General features: G+C 39.7%; 2 protein-coding genes across 10 annotated transcripts in view; both read left to right on the top strand.

The window, feature by feature from the left end:
* Positions 1-2531, top strand: part of col27a1a (collagen, type XXVII, alpha 1a) — a 65472-nt gene extending 62941 nt beyond the window's left edge. Inside the window, exon 61 of the mRNA XM_040000003.1 lies at positions 103-2531. Coding sequence (XP_039855937.1) covers positions 103-249 — 147 coding nt within the window. The 3' untranslated portion in view covers positions 250-2531. The remainder of the gene's footprint in view (positions 1-102) is intronic.
* A 3179-nt stretch (positions 2532-5710) lies between these two features.
* The window catches only part of cdk5rap2 (CDK5 regulatory subunit associated protein 2), a 33824-nt gene continuing 22153 nt past the window's right edge, over positions 5711-17381 (top strand). For 3 of the 9 annotated variants that reach the window (XM_040000870.1, XM_040000872.1, XM_040000871.1), the window contains exons 1-9: positions 5711-5933; positions 8741-8796; positions 11603-11664; positions 12409-12519; positions 12890-12966; positions 13418-13541; positions 14177-14355; positions 14467-14614; positions 14828-14881. In XM_040000870.1, coding sequence (XP_039856804.1) covers positions 5881-5933; positions 8741-8796; positions 11603-11664; positions 12409-12519; positions 12890-12966; positions 13418-13541; positions 14177-14355; positions 14467-14614; positions 14828-14881 — 864 coding nt within the window. In that variant the 5' untranslated portion in view covers positions 5711-5880. The other 6 variants (XM_040000869.1, XM_040000868.1, XM_040000877.1 and 3 more) reach the window with 4 other exon arrangements.

The following is a 17381-nucleotide window of genomic DNA, read 5'->3' as shown; positions in this document are numbered from 1 at the left end:
TTATTACATGTTATATCGTTACTGAATTTCAAGCATTCAAAGCATACCAAAAACTGTGGGTATAAAAAAGTTGCTCTAATTCTGATATTTTCAATATTTCAGATAAAAGATGGGCGCTGGCACCAGACCCATTTTGTGTTCCACTCCCTAGACCCCACACTCCTCCCTGTGGTTGACATTTACAACCTGCCAAAAGCTAGTCCCGGCTCTCATTACCACCTGGAAGTGAGCCCTGTTTGCTTCCTGTGAGACTGTGTCTTCAGAGCAAAGACGGATGGAACAAGATACATTCGCATAGGTGGAGAATGGCGTAATCTCCCAACCAACCAAACCATGTCCAAACCATGGCCAAACACTGTCCAAGCAAGAAGATGCCACCAACCCCCAAACAGATCCTGCTTCGCTCTGCCAAACTCCCTGGACTGCAAACACAGAGGGAGGAAGCACAGGGACCTCGGGCTGGAGCCGGGGGCAAAGAAGGGCTGAGAAAGAACAGGGCAGTTCTCGCACTACAACCTTCTTCAGGCTCTTCGAAAAGGATCTTCTCATATACGCTTACTTGGAGAAAATAAAGGCGCTATGCCACAAAATCTCTCCAGAACATTTCTAAGTGAAGGGAGACAAAGGCCAAGTTAATCAGTGGACATTATAGTAACTTATTTTTGTATACAGTCTGTATACTGAGCGTACTTTTGGGGGAGAAATACCAGAAATTTATTTCTGCTAGAAGAAAAGAATTAAAGTAATCCGGATTAGTTCAATGTACATATTTATATATATGCTTATAATTAACTTTTATACCTGTATATCTTATGTAAATTAATAATAATAGTAATAATAATAATAATAATAATATTCTTTAAGTGCAATAGAAAACGAGAAGATAATTTGGTGTTTTAAATCTATATGGAAGGATTTGTCAGGGGTTCCTTTTTTTTTTTTTTTTTGCCTTTGGTGCTCATCTTCTCGTGATCCGGCATAGGTGAATCAATCCAGAGGGAGAGTTGTTTGCTTAAATTGAGCAGAAGTCACATTTATATTTGTTTTACTCCATTGGGAGATTTCCCTGATGTGGGAAACAGCCAGTGGCACACAGTCAGCCCTCAGTAAATTACATCCAAAGCCACAAGCCAATACCTATCCACAGGGGGTATATTAAATACTTACTAGACCAGATGCCACTGATGATTAGGGAGAATTTAGATGGAGATTAGGGGTCAGGTTTAGGGAGACTATGGAGCTCAGGTTCTCAGTAGTGTTTCTCTAGCTGTGGAGTGTCCTTGCTTCTTTATTTATCATTTACAGTAAAAGGTAGGTGTTCTTTTTAAATCAGCATCAGTCATAAACCTCTCCTACCCCACCTATACAGCAATCTTTAGAGGGGAACTGAGCCACATGAGAGAGTAGTGTGAATACAGGAATCCAAATCAACTTCCATTTCTAAGCCTGTCCTCGCTCTACTGCCTGGTGCTAGGTAAACTGTTTAAGGTGCTAGCCATAGTGCTGTATTTACACCACTGTGCAAAAATATCCCAATGTTTATAGTGCTTAAACAAATCAAAAAATATTGCCATAGCTGTATAATGCACTATAATAGCGATATCCCATCTAGCACTACAGAATTCCCATAAAGTCAGTCATCTGTCATTTATGTAAATGTGTTCAGTGCTGCAATTGTAGGTGTATTAGAGAGCTTATTACTGAAAAAAAAAGCAAAAACATTTCTGCTTTTGCATGCCCGCATAAATCTCAGCATTTGAAGTATTTTTTAAGGCTAAAATTGTTTTCTCTGTACAAAGCCCCTTCTCTCCCACAGCTGTATGTATTAAGTGTAGAGGCACACTAGTGGAGATAGTTTTTACTAAATGATAATAATATTAATTAAAAAAACATTTCTTTGATGTAGCTGGACACAAATGTGTATAATTGTGTAAACCTTGCTGTATACAATGGATCCCCTCTTGCTAATTTAATGTTATTTAATGTTGTTAATGTGGTTGCTGACTGAAGCAAGTTTCTGTTGGTTGAAGCAATACTACTCTTTCTGACAACTTTCGAAAAATCAGTTATCCCAACTGGTCTTGGAGTTTATAGATTTGTTTTATGTGTAAATTTGGGACTCCAGAGAACAAATTTATTGCAATGTTAATTCTTTTATTTTTGTAACTTTTTTTCCCGTTATGTTCCTCTATGATAATCAAACATGTACTGTACCAGGATTGTGCTATACTATCACTTGTGTTTTTAAAGTTTTTATGCAAATATGTGAATTTTAGTTTCCTTTTCCTTTTGTAAATCTGTTGTAGACATTTCAAGAAGCTAAGAATACCTCACAATTTTACGCAGGACTTGGACAAACGGTTTTTTCTTGCCTTTATAATTCAAATCTGTTTCGGAAATATCAGCCAAATGCAGCGAGTATAAGTCCTCCAGCTCTGAACAAGACGGTTTCTGTTGCCTTCATCGTTTCTCTGTCTACTCTTTAGTCATTGTTCGGTGTCCATTTGTTAAATAAATACTTTTAATTTGTGTCTGGATTTTTACTTTAACCATTGGCCATAAACTGTGATGCAAAACATATTTTACTTATTTACCATCCTAATAAAGTTGCAAAAATGTGTGGCTTTGACATACAGTAAACAATATCGATACTCTATATCATCAATCTATATGTGCTGAACTATAAGGACACAAAGGCTTTTCAGGCCACTGGTTGCACAACTTAGCTATAATTAAACACATAGAGCGTTTCGACATTGCAATATGACTCCAGACGGGTGTAACTTTTTCCACAAGGTGACACCGTGGTGAGTTGATTCATCGCTCACACCTGAGTAGAGGCCTTCAGGATCCTAAGTATTGGAACATGGACACCATTTTTGTCATTTTACCTCTGGACATGGTCTTGTGGGTAGTGGCTTCTCTGGACAAATTAAAAAAATAACAAACTGATAAAAAAAAATTTAAAGACTCAAAATTTTCCAAACGGAGAGTAACATAAATCCAAATGTAGGGATTGTTTTTAACCATGATAATCATGGTTTTTAATCATATTTAATACATCATTTTTTCAATACCTCTACATCATCAGTGTGTATGTGTTTTGTTTTTAAGAAACCTAAATGAACTGCACAATTATTGATGGCTCAGGGTTTACAGCTTTAATACTTTGATGCAATTAATTTGTAGTCAGTGACCATTTGAATTCTGGAACTCACTGAGGGCATCACCTCCGTTCCTTGAGGTTTGAGGGAATTTTTCTCTGCACAGGCCCAACCACAGCATTTCTGCCAGGTTGCGCTCTTTGACTGAAACATTGCACCACCTTGATTCTTTTCTTCTTCAGCCAATCTGTTGTAGATTTGCTGCTGTGGTTTGGACCATTGTCCTTTTACATGACCTAATTCCAGACTAGCTTTAGCTGTCAGACAGATGGCCTCACATTTGACTCCAGAATACTTTGCTATACAGAGGAGTTTGTGGTGCACTTAGTGACTCCAAGGTGCCCTGGACCCATGGTAGTCCAAATCATCACCCGTCCACCACCATGCTTTACAGTTGATATAAAGTGTTTGTAATGATATGCTGTGTTTGGTTTTTACCAAACATGGTGTTATGCATTATGGCCAAACATGTCCACTTTGTTGTCATCTTTGAAAGAGACATTGTTCCAGTCATTTTGTGGTTTGCACAGTTCAGATGCAACCATGCAAACCTCAGCAATGCTGCCATGTTCGCTCAAACAATCACTACAATCTTCTTCTCACTGCACTGCCTGCTAACTAAAACCTCTAGAGTTTGAGATGTAGTTGTTCAGGTTTTATGCGGTTTCTCTAAAGATTGTTTGGTCTAACTTTGGGGTAAATTTGCTGAACTTCCACTCCTGGTAAGACTGACATGTCCTGAATATTTTCCATAATTGTTCTGACTGTAAAATGATTTGGAAATAACCTTATAACCCTTCACAGACTGATGGGCAGCAATAATCGCTTCTCTTGTCATAGATGATATTTTTTCTCCATGGCATTATGTGAACACACACCTGAATGCTCCTCATCAGCAAAATGCTAAAATGTTTATTTTTATAGAGGTGCTCACGCCTTTGATGATCAGTTAATCAAATGCATTTGATTAGCAGCACCAGGCTGCTACTTACCCTCCTAATTCAATGGAAAAAGTGAAGGTGTATTGAATCTCACACCACTTCTGTATTTTGGCTTAGTTTTTCTTAAATAAATAATTGGCAAATGGACTGGTATATATATACACTGTTTATCTAACATTCACACACTCACACTTTGATGGATGCAGTACTTTGCCCAAGGATGCTTCAGCATATGGACAGGAGGAGCCAGGGAGAGATCGGTAGATGACACCCTCAATCACCTGAGCCACAGCCACCCTCATTTTAGATAATGACATGATAATACCCATAAATATGTTCATGTGAGATTGTAATTACTCAATTTTAAGACCGGCTGATGATCAGATGATTTTTCTATGTCCACATATTTGAAACCTTAGAAGTTAAAGGGATTAGTTTATTTTGGCCTCCATATCCAGAGCAAGTAGTTCTCTGATGGTGGAAAAACATTCTTCACTAATGCGCTTTGATAGAAAAAGAAAATAATCTAGTGATTTCTAGTCCATTTTGTGTTTGTATGAATTCACCTCAAAATGTGAATGAATAACATAATCCAAAACAAATGACACGCAAAGAACTGAAAGCCTTTAGAGATTGAGCTATAATAATAATAATAATAATAATAATAATAATAATAATAATGATAATAATGAATACAGCCTGAAGTTTTGAATTACACCACATGCTGTCGCTATTGTTCTCTGATTTATTTCATGTGCAGTAGATGCTTACACAAGGGAGGGCATAGATGTTTTTCAGAACTTGCATGGACGATAAAATACAGAGACTGAAGCCATTACTGTAAGGTCGTTTAACTAAATGTTGTAATTAGCCCACTTAGTGGAGCAAATGTTAATTATGCTGCGGCATCAAGCAACACGCCCGGCGTCCCACTCACCACACACACATATAAATCATCCTAAAGGATGTTTTTAGCATCCTAGTAAATATGCGGAAAAACACACAAATCTGTCATCTGGTTCATTTCCTTTTGGAGTTTAGTAAAATTAGTTTAGTCTTAATGCGCTCTCGGGAAGAGAAAGCGCCAACATTGATCCAAACTTACAGTTTTAGATCAATGCTGGCGCTTTCTCTTTTGGATCAATCTTGGTAATGATCCAAAAGTGGAAGTTTTGGATCAATACTAAGTCAACAGGATACGGATTATTTGGTAATATAATTAAAAAGTCGTATTTTCCAATAATGGAGTTACGAGCACAGAAATATACCTTTGGCTGAATGACGGTTGGAAAAAAAAACATCCAAGCTGACAGCGTGTGTATTTTTGAGCCTTTATGAACCTTCCCACGGTGTTTGCTTTGGCCAATCGCTTTGTCTCTATATCCACCCAGCTCCATGCTGCCTTTCGACCTGCTCGAAAAAATATCCCCAATTTGAGGTCATTAACAATAATTATCTTGAACCTAACTGTATTTTGAACTAATGTTAACATGGAGCTTAAAATAAGAAGAAAACACAGTCTGGCTTGTTGTAACTTTACATCATAATACTAATCATTTCGGTGTATCACAGGCTAGGTTTCGTTACAAATATTTCCTGCAGCGCCTAAAGGCAGCACCAGTTTCCAACGTGCACAATGGTGACGTTTACCATATCATGATGGCGGTAGCCTGGACTATTTTGAATTCCGTCCCGCTTTTTGAACTTTACACTGCGTCCAGTCGGTAAAATGATATATTGCTTTGGCGAGAACAAACAATAAGTGAACCACAATTATGGATTCCGTCGTGGGGGACGATGTGACGCTCCCCGTTGACATCAACGGAAGGTAAAACAGTCAACAAAAGCTAGCGGGCTAACGCTAGCGTGTATGAGCGTTACTGTATGTTTTAGCTCTTCTGAAAACAATATTTTACATAGTTACCGCTGCTTGGGCCTGCCTATGAGACCAAAGCTCTCGACTTGTATTGTTTTAGACACACAACGATACTAAATGAAGTTCTTTAACAGTCGTCTGCGAAAATGTCTTTGCTTAGCTTTTATTACTGTAGGTTTAACAAGAAACGTCTGTTTTATAATTTGGGTGTAGCAATATTAGGTCATCTTCTATTTAGGGGATCATACGTACATGTAAAATTATGCTTCCATGTTGTAGTAGCCATCTGTAATATAGATTTGATTATGAAAATGTGCTGGGGAAATAACGGAAACAAAACAAAAGCTACTAAATATATAATTGCCATAGATAATTGCTATATACACAGTTTTTCCCACTTTAAGTTGCTTGTCTGTCTGCAGCAGGTCATATTGACATACACACTATTTGGAAAAATACTACTCATATAAACAGTTAACATCGAAGTCCATTAAATGCGTACCTAACGGTAGTAACGTTTCGTTTAGCTGGGAAGAAAATGCCAATGAAGGAAGGGGGGGAGTTGAATTGATAGGCTGTGAACACTGGTCCAGAAAGGATGCTCTGTACTGACCACTGCTTGTGGCACGGTTACGAATCATATTCAGCTCTGTCGATGTTGCTGTGATGTTGCCGCGAGTGGCAGCACGGCGTGTTGAGCTGTCATGCAGAGAGTGAAAGAAAGCGGAAATTATGAGAAGCACTGTCAGACCGCATCAGCAGCGTCTCCGCCACTATTGTCACAAAATGAGGAGTTAACATTTTTATATTTATTTCCTTTCCTTTTTTCCCGCGTGCTCTCCGTTACGTGGAGAAAGAGCGTGATTGTGGTAGGTGAAGCGTTCATCATTAGCTTTGCTGCACTGTGCTCTTCCTGGGTAGTGCTGAACAATGTAGCTAGTTTACAGCTTCTTTTTCATTCTTACAGATAAGCTAGTTTTCGCATCTCTGCCTTAATGCGTTTAGTGTCCCCTTGTTAGTTTCCCTTTTAAGGACCTGGCACAGCTTGTGTTTGGTGGAAAAGCTTTCATCCAGGTGGTAAGCGTACCTCAGTAATTCAAGATGTCAGCTGATATGTGTGGTGTGTATTGTTGGGTAATTCTGAAACCCGACTCACTTTAGTCTTTTAGTTTCGAAATTGTGACCTTGCTCGACTTAATGTTGTGGGGTTTTTTTTTTATAGTTACTGTGCGTGAGCTTAGCCGCGTTCATGATTTCCAGTAGCAGCTGAACAAAGTGAGAAAAAGAGGAAGTCACTGTTTACATGCTGTTACATTGTTTCCACTGGGTGCTGGAGGGGTTACTACAACTGAACCGTTGTCAAAACTCTGTCAAAAACACTCAAAGGGGTCAGTGTTAATGTCTTGGCTTCTTTATGGGAAGGTTTAATGTGAGATGCTGTTTTTGGAAGTTGTTTTACGTGTTTATGGCTCTTGCTTTACGCTGTTGCTGTAGAGTGCTTCCTCTGCATTTACACAGGAAGGGGTTTTTCTTGGCATGTGAAACCTCAGTGATGCAATACTTGTCAGCAGAGTTTTACCGACCTTCAGTGTGTTTGTGGAGGGATACTGTGTTCCTTTTATCCATGCACATGCACATGCACATCAACAAGCAGTATTTGACCGATTTGTTTTCTGGTTGCTGAATTGCATCAGCTGTGATTTGCTATTCTAAATTATAATAATAATAATAACTATTTTCAGTTGACGTCGGATCTTCGTTAAATCACTGTAATGTACCCGTTCCTCAAAACAAAGATGGGAAAGAGCAGTGTCATTGTGTTTGAGTCTGAAACTTTAGAAGCAATAAACAGCCTATTTATAGCAGGGACATTCAGTCTCCACAGAGTCACAGAAAGCCTGGAAAAGGACTGAACCTGGACAAAATATTTTAATGTCATATTTGTCTGATTAGAATTGTAAATCGACTCAGGGGAATTCAACGAAGAAGCAGTAGCACTGTGGTTTTTCTAATGCGGAGAGGTTTTGGAGGAAGTTATTCACTGCTGAACTTCATGCTATTCCATGCAAAGGTCAGGGTGGAGGAACATGAACCTGGGCTCAGATAGTTCATGTTCCTGTTTATGCACATGATAGTTATTGGTATGCCCGGTTGTGGTGTAGCGGTGCATTCCTGGTTCCAGATGTGTGTGTTGCTGGTGTTTGGTGTATTATACTGTGTCAGTGAGTGACGCCACCGTCCCATCACTGTGTGACGCTTAGCTGATCAGAGCCACAGTGCTCTGCTTGTGCACAAATGAAAGCCATCTCCATCCATTGGTTTCTCTGTCTTCCAGGCTGCCACTGGCACATGGTCTCACTCACTCACTCACTCACTCACTCACTCTCTCACTCACACACACACACACACACACACACACACACACACACACACACACACACACACACACACACACACTGAAAGGCAGCTCTACCATAGTGGATGTAAATAAGGCAGAGAGTCATTCTTAAGCTATTTATGGAGCATCCTTGGGGCTCAGTGGAACTGGCCAGCGTGAGTAATGTGTGAACACCATGAATTTGTGTTTTTCTGAAACACATGAATCAGTGTCTGCTGTGTTTGAGAGCTTTAGTTCTTTTTATTTATTTTTTTTAAATATGCGGGTTTTTTTGTTAAATATGTTGGGAGTGTGACAGTGATATTTAGTCAGATATTCATAGTGACTCGGCTGCATGAATAACAAATGATTGTGTCCCCAGCTGCCGGCTGCCTGATTCCATAGGTGCTGAAGAATTTTCTGCAGACAGCATGTCAGGTACAGTAAGATTCTCTTTTGTTCTCCTCCCTGTTCATTTTTCATGCTCAGGTGTGTTCGTCTCATGTGTATTAATTAATGCCATTGCTGAATCATTGCTGTCACCCACCCCATGGCTTTTGTTTTCAGAGCTGCGATGAGGGAATAGCTGGATGATGATAATAAGCTAATCCCATTTATACTTTCTTCTTGATGTATGCCAAAAATATACACAGAGTTAGATTTATACACACAAGCCAATAAATGGTTAATTTATAGATATAGGTCAGCATCTGACCTATATTCCGACTGTTTTGCAGTGCTCAGACAGACACAAACAATAACACTGTTTTGACGACTGGATAAAACGACTGTTCTTGTTAGCAAATGTTTTAATATCTGAAATAAAGTGAAATACATTTTTTCAGCAGCACCTGCAGATGTTTAAACATCACAACAGTTTTATAGATGAATCCATAGGTTTAGATAGCCTTCCATATTCAAAACAAACCGCATTCCTAAAATGATAAGGCGCCGTTACCTTTTATTCACTTAAATACTTGAAAACAAATAACAGAAATAACTCTAGCATGCACGATATGTAAATAGCAGATATTGCAAATGTTTTTTGCAGCTAGTAAATGATTTTTTTTTCCCCCAGACTTTTTGTGCACATAACTTCATGGAGTGATGTATTCATGTTCAGGTTAGGTGATTGTGCAGTCAAACAAATAAGCTTAAGCTTGTGCTATATTTATGGCAAACTTTCAGTTATATAATGGCTTCTGTGATGTTTTTTTTTAGTTTGAATTGACTGATTGGATGATGTTTGCATCCAGATTTTGCTAATACTTAGTGCACAGGACAGGTGTTGAACTCCAGGCCTTGAGGGCCGGTGTCCTACAGGTTTTAGATGTGTCCTTGATCCAACACAGCTGATTCAAATGGCTGAATTACCTCCTCAACATGTCTTGAAGTTCTCTAGAAGCCTGGTAGTGAGCTAATCATTTCATTCAGGGTGTGTTGACCCAGGGTGTTATCTAAAACCTGCAGGACTCCGGCCCTCGAGGCTTGGAGTTTGACACTACTGACTTAGTGGATTCCTTTCTTCTCTCTGTCTGTGCAATCTTTCTGGTATCACAAGTGCTCTTTTTATGTAACTATACTTTTAGTCATTATGCAGTCTTGGAACTCAACTGTTTCCTAACTTGGCCTTTGGGGACTGTGGCCAGTGTTTTGGGGCTTCCGCTGTAGCCAAATATTTGCATAACAGATATCGAGTTGAAGCCTTCCTGTTCCTTGTCCCGATCATTGTTTACCAATGTAGAGAAACTGTAAATAATCTAATCAGAAAGCTAAATGACTGTGAGACAATAGCTGATAGTTTAGAGATAGCATTACATCCAGAATCGCACAGATTCGTCGGTTTTCTTTTTTTCCTAAGCTTTAATAATTCTTTCTTGTTTGCTGTTGGTGCATCAACACCAGTAAAGTGTGAACAGGTCAACTAAAGCTAAACCACTGCACATTAAATATGCACTAATATAGGCTGAGCATTAATATCAGCCTTGTTGACTATACGAATGAAATGACTTTTGCCTTTGGCAGCAGCCAGTGTTTATCTGAAGGTCACATCAATTTTGTGCTGGCTCTGTGTTCAGAAATGGTCTACAAAAGAGCTGAAAGGCACAAAAGAATTTACCACTGAGTATATCCCTGTTACATGCATTTTGCAGCGAAACTGAAGGTTTCCTTGTCCTTTCTGCCCAGAAGTTTTTATCCTGTCAGAAAGCTTTTCTCCTCCTGAGCTTTTCTTGACTCCCACAGTTTCCCTTAACTGCCATTTCTTAATGACAATTCAGACAGAGGAAATTGCATGTTGAACCGCACTTTGATATCTTTTTTTAGCCTTCCCCTGCTCTGCAGACATCAATTAACTTCGTTTCACATCTCCATTCAGTTTTAGAGGGGTCCATAGTTATTGAGTGTTTATCAAGTCTTGGAGCTGTCCACAGCTTTCCTAATAACAAATCTTTATTAGGAAATGAATGGACGCTCTTATGAGTGGATGGACACCCACAATGTCATAAGTAGTATTTTATTTGGAGAAAAAAAACCCCTAATGAAGTAAACAGTGCATTAATGTTTTAAGAAAGCTAATTTAGTGTTTGTTTGCTGCAGTAGTTTGAAGTAGTCTTTAAGCAGTAATTATATCTTAGTGAAAAATCCAGTAAAATAAAGCTCGTCCTGAAGTATATTTTTGAATGAACTCCTGAAAATGTCAGAAGAATCAGGTTGGAACTAAACCAGACTGTGCATGTGTGAAAACAGCTAATGGTTTTACCATAATAATAAACCCCACTATAGAGCTTCAGAGCTATGTTTTCATTGAATACACTAGCATACTCTGAAGGCAACAAAAATCAACATAATTTCTCTAAACTTTTGAAATAATGTGAACATAAACAAGTAAGTAGTACTTTAAGAGTGATGTGTGACGGAGGCTTTCTTGTGAAGCAGCAGCAAATGATGAATCAGGAGTTTGTGTTGTGAAATTTGTTGTTGACTAGTGTTACATGATCAGCTGTAAGCTGTTTCAACTGGTCTAAACAGGGCAGCTCTCAGGGAGCTCGTCCATCTCTGATGCCTGTGCAGTGAAAACTCCTTTCCGTGTCTCTTAACTCTCCAACATAAACAGAGTGAGGATAAATGTGAAAGCAGCAAGTATGACTTATTCTTGAAAGCAGGAGAGATTCTTTGAGCTATGCAGCCTATACTTGCAGTTGTGACTCGTTTTAGTAAAACTGCTTTCTTGATGTTTTTACAGCTCCATCCTTCCCTGAAAAAATGTCCCCTGTTAAAGCTCTCACCATGAAGGACTATGAGAATGTAAGTGATTTCTGTCAACTTTCTGTTCTGTGTGTTGCATATAGGTTATGTGGTGATACTGTCTTCTTGCAGTAAGTTGTATATTTACAGCTTTTTAACGAGTAGCTTCAGAGAATAAGCTGTCTGGATGAGGCAGTCAACTCTCCCTCCTGTACAACAAACAGGATAAAAACCTGATTCTCCATTCAGCCGAAAACCAAACCACATTGACCATTTAAGGAAATTTAGTGATGCAGTTTTTGTGCAAGAGGAGGAGAAGGAGGATTGAGGTGGGCTGAAGTCAATATTTCAGCATTTGATTGGAATGCTTGCTTGAAAATTTCGGGCCCGTGCTGTCTGGCCTGCATGATTAGAGGTTTTTACAAAGGGGTTCAGAGTTCTGACTCCTCCCTTTGACTGTCCACCCAACCCCCACTACCAGATGTATGCTGTTCTGAGCCTAGAGCACAATGATGCACAGTCTACTTCACACACATAAGCATTTTAAAAATATACACACACACTATACACACACGGCCCCTTTCTGCAGTGTAAACATGTCGGGTAGCTTTTCTTGATAAATGAAGTGCTCATATTTCTTCTTTGAGCCCAATTCTTTCTCTCAACTTGTTTTCTTTGCATTTAAAATAAATCAAGGAAATGCAAATTAAATTGCAGCGAGAAGAAAGTTAGAAATGCATCAGTTTTTCAACTGCCTGAGTGCATATTTATGTTTTTTTTTTTTTTTTTTACTTTGATCCCCAGCAAATCACAGCTCTGAAGAAAGAGAACTTTAACCTGAAGCTGCGCATTTACTTCATGGAGGAGCGCATGCAGCAGAAATGTGACGACTCCACTGAGGACATATTCAGAACGGTGTTGTATTTATTTTAGTGTTACAAAACGTGCATTTCTCTGAATGTCTTACATTTGTCTGACACCACTCCCTTCAAAGCTTCATGTGACTCAGTGTTTCCCCTCAAGTTTGAAATGAGATCACAACATGAGCAACAGCAGCTGGATTTTATTCAGCCAGCATCTTGCATTCATGACCTTGGAACAGCTGTCTTGTCTTTTTTCAACTATTGTTATGGTGGCAGCTTTGTTTAAGTGAGCACATTTAACCCAAAGTGTCATTTAAAAAATGTCATCTTTAAGAGGGAGCTTCCCCAGCCTTGTTTTTGTGCTTTGGTGTTTGAGATCACTCCAGATGGGAGGTTTTTACTGAAATTTTGTCTGTTTATAGAATATTGAGCTGAAGGTGGAGTTGGAGTCTATGAAGAGAGAGCTTGCAGAGAAACAGGAGTTACTCGTTTCTGCATCGTATGTGTCATTCTCTTAATTCGGTTTTTTGCTAGTCACACATGATGCCATTTAGACCAGTGTTAATTTTGACAGTATGATTTTTTTTTTTTGATCGACTTTTAGTCTTTTCACTAAAACATCGCTTAGTTTTAGTTATAATTTAGATCACTGCTGATTGGATCACTTCCCAACTCGTCCCGCCTTTTGACACAACTTAATTAGTTCTGTTTGGATCTCGTTTCTTTTTGATAATTTACCTGGTTTTTATTTGTTGACAAAAGTGTTAGTACTTTTGTTCGCGAAATAGTTGTCGCTCTGTTTTTGTCTGAAGAAAAAAAACAAAACATTATCGGTCAACAAAATTAACACTGGTTCAGACATACATAAATGGCAGCACAAAGTAATGCGAGTCAGCATTTAAGAAATATGTAGGCTGATAAACTTATTCATGTATGTGACTGCTCATCAGTAAAGCGCTGGAGAGTCTGGCTGGCCGAGAATCGGGAGAACCCCAGCGTGTGAAAGAGCAAGCTCAGAGGGAGATGGATGCACTCAGAGATGCATTTAGCAAGAGGATAGCTGACCTAGAACAGGTGAGTGACATTATAGCGCTAATTTTCAAATCCTGATTATTATTATTAACCTTTATTTAACCAGGAAAAGTCCCATTGAGATTAAAAACCTCTTTTTCAAGGGAGTCCTCGTCAAGAGGCGACAACATGTTGAAATTACAAAGTTACATGCATATTATAAGTAACAATTACATTTTAAAAACATTTTTCTCTGGCTCTCTCAATCTGGACTTAAAAGCATTTAATGAAATAAGATCTGCTATCTTCCAGTCTTTTTGCATTATGTTCCATGTGAAAGGGGCAGCATAAGTAAAAGCCCTCTTTCCCAGTTCAGTTCTGACAAATGGAACATTGAGCAAAAAAAGATCGCTTGAACGCAGGCTGTAAGAAACAGTACTTCTCCGTGTGAGCAGATCGCAAATGTAGGTGGGCATTTGTCCAAGCAGGGCCTTATAAATAAAGATGCACCAGTGAACAAACCTCCTGGAGGACAACGAAGGCCATCCCACTCGAGCGTACATATATTGCAGTTCACTGTGTATATTTCGTTTGGTTCAGTGCTCATATTAGCCAAATTGTGTCTGCTGTTAGTTTCACTTGTTTTGGTGATAATTGTGTTGCCTTTTGTGTTTTTTGGCATTTTTGCATCATGGCAGTGTTTACGAACAGCAGAGGAAGAGGTTGAAAAGATGGCCGCCATCGCTGAGCAGGAGAAACTTAAGAATATAAACATGGAGAAGCAGCTCCAAGCCTTGGGTCCACCCAGCACTTTAACCACTGGTCCAGTCCTTAGCCCCGTCCAAGATCTGAAGCAGGCTCTGCAGGAGAAAGACAAGTAGGGACGAATTAAAACAAAACAAAAAAAAAAGCAGACAATGTGTATATACAGAAAAATATATTTTTGGAGAAAGACCTTAGCATTTTCAACATTTTCTACTCATCCCAGTATCATTGAGCAGCTGAAGATCACTTTAAAGAACCAGGATGCTGTGATCCATCAGAGAAACAGCAGAGACAGGCAGACAGATGCTCCATCGGCCGACACTGTTAAACAGCTATCTGCTCTTATAGCCGATAAAGATCAAGAGCTTAAGGTGAGAAGCTTACATGTTCATAAAGATGTGAAATTTAAGAGGTTTTTCTCAGTGATGCCTCAGAGATCATTTGCTCACTGGTTTTGTGCATATATTCAGTTTTTGTCATTTACAGCAATAATAGGCTACTTAAATACTTTTGAATATGTTTACTTAGTTTCTACACTGCTTCCAATATGAAGCAATGTTTAAGTGAACTCTCACTGTTTACAGGCACTGAGGGACGAGCTTGATAGAGAGAGAGATAAAACTCAGCCGGACCATCAGGTTGGTTCTATTTTGATACAGAACAAACTACCTTAAACTACTCTGCAATGGCACAGACTGCAGTTGGCTACTTAGAATCTCTTTCCTGTTTTTTGTCTGATTCTTAAACTTTTTTTTTTAGAGCTTTCGTTCTTCCTTTGCTTCCTGGTGTAATGGTTAACACATTTGCCTTACACACCAAAAATCCCCACTCATAGCTCAGGGTGGTCACAAGATGTTGTATTACTAACGCTGGTTCCAAGCCTGAATAAACGGGAGGGTTGCATGAGGAAGGGTATCTGCCCTAAAAATCTGTGCCAGATCAAAACATGCAGATCCAGCTGCTGTGGTAACCCCTTGGGAAATAAGAGAGGAGCCAAAAGTACCTTTTTTTGCTGTATGTGTTCCTGCCTTGTTATTTTACTTTGTTGTAATAGGTAAGCCACACACAGAAAGCTTTTTTTGTTTAACAGTCATTTCATGTATCAGATCATTTAAGCTCACAGAAGCTTTTCTCTGCATCGGTTGCCGGTTTGATAGTTGAAATGTGTAAAATGTGTGTCTAGGATTCTTTTTTTTTTTTTTTCCATATTTCTTTTTTTCAAATGAATTCCCTGCTCTAGTGTGAAGGTGTTATTACTTTTGTTGTAGTATTTCTGACAATTTCACAAAAAAACTTAAGCTTCATTTAAAAAGCTGAAAGTTTGCATCTAGTAAAGTGTAAAAAATGCATCTGTGTAGTGGCTGGTTGTAAAGCCTTTGACTAATGATGCTACTAGTACTAAGTTGACACTTGCTTTGTTTAACATTGAAATTTCAAACAAAAATAATTAATTATGGTGGTAAAGTGATGTATTTTAGTGTTGCACAGATGTTAAATATCAAATGCATATTTTATCCACTTAGAAGCAATGACTGCGTAGAGAGAATGTGTCTCATTTAATCACAGTGTTGTGCAGGCTGCTGTGTTGCTGACGTGTAAAATAGAAAGCTGTTAGCTGGGCAGTGTCCATGGTTCCTCTTTAGGCGTTGGCGTAAGACTCGGGCCATAGGGTTAAGGCTGGATTAGTTTGCTGTCTGAAGACGCTTCCTCCAGGGATTGTTATTGGCTTTCTTTCTTTAGTAAGTGGAAAAATGGTGTAGGCAAGAGGTGTTCATGAGCTGTGGCTAAACAGTTGAACGTGTTCCATTCATTGTAAAGGATTTTGCAACACTGGGGAAAAACCTGTTTATCAGGGATGCTTGACAGACTTGATGCTTGACTTTTTGTAAGTTAAAGATGTAATGGAATATTGCAAAGTAACGGTCACCAGAAAGTGCTCTGTAATCTTAAATCTTCCATGTACTGCCAGGAAGGATCAGCTCTATCAGAGTGATTGGCTGATGCCATCACTACCTGCTTGGTGCCAGCTTTTGTGTCTGATGCCTTTTTTTAAGGTATTTGGGAGAGTGTTTTCTAGAGATGGTCTGGCATGGGCCCTAACACAGATCACTGCAGCAGTCCTAGAGGATTTGTTGATTTGATTGCATGCATGAGGGAGAGTGGAATAGAGGCGGGAGCGGGGATTATTGAGGCTTAGGGCTTACAGTGCTTTGCTCTCAGTCTTTCTCCTCTGTGCTACGCTTGCTGGTGTATTGAGAGAACATGATAGATGGCTCTGTCTGGCGAGCTGATGGCCATTAAGTCACTAGACAGTTGGTGTGTCAGTGACAGATTTCTTGGACTCAGTTTAAGTGGGCGAGTGTGGAAGATCTAAGGTGCCATGAGGGATCCATGTCGCATATGTGGTGTCCGTTTGGTGGGAAGCCAGTGTCGCTGGATTTTCAGCTCATCGGGAAAGAGGAAGCTACAAGTCATCCTGTCCCATGTGCTGGGGAGAGAGGTGACTCGTGACGGGCATGGAGAGTTCCTCTGTGGAAAATGTGTGTTCCGGTTGGAGAAGGTTGTGCAGTTTGATATAAACATCGGCAAACTGCAGGAGGAACATGGCAATCAGATCCAAAAGCTGCAAGCAGAGAAGGAACACCTTATCCAGTGCATCATGCACATCTACAACAAAAACAACCCAGAGCGCAGTGAGAGGGAAAATGCAAGCTCCAAGGCTTTGCTCAGTTCTTCTGGGGTCCGCAGTCCTGATGATGAAGCTGCATGTCAGGTGGCTCATGAAGGACTGCAGTTCCGGGAAAGTTGTTATGTGGAGAATCACATGAGAAGGTGTGTGAGTCTGGATAGGATTGTCAGTAAAGGGGCATTCTCCGGACGTTTGAGCTCAAGGAGCAGTAGGCTGGGATCAGGGGCGGGGCTGGACAGCACTATGAGAAGTTTTGGGCTCCGGGGCACACGCCACCGTTCTCAAAGTATGTACCTTGACCTGATTCAGCGTAAGGGAACCTTGGCTAGACCCGGATTCAGCCGCCGCTCCACATCACTGCAGTCACTGAATCGAGAGCTTTCCTCAGACACCCCAACAGATCCTCCGCTCAAACGAAAACTGAGAGAGGCCAGGGTGTTTTTTGCAAG

The sequence above is a fragment of the Simochromis diagramma genome, unplaced genomic scaffold (assembly GCF_900408965.1).
Source record: "Simochromis diagramma unplaced genomic scaffold, fSimDia1.1 OVJJ01000596.1, whole genome shotgun sequence".
Classification (NCBI taxonomy): Eukaryota; Metazoa; Chordata; class Actinopteri; order Cichliformes; family Cichlidae; genus Simochromis; species Simochromis diagramma.
Note: the sequence above shows the minus strand (reverse complement) of the source record. Positions and strands in the feature narration are given on the sequence as shown.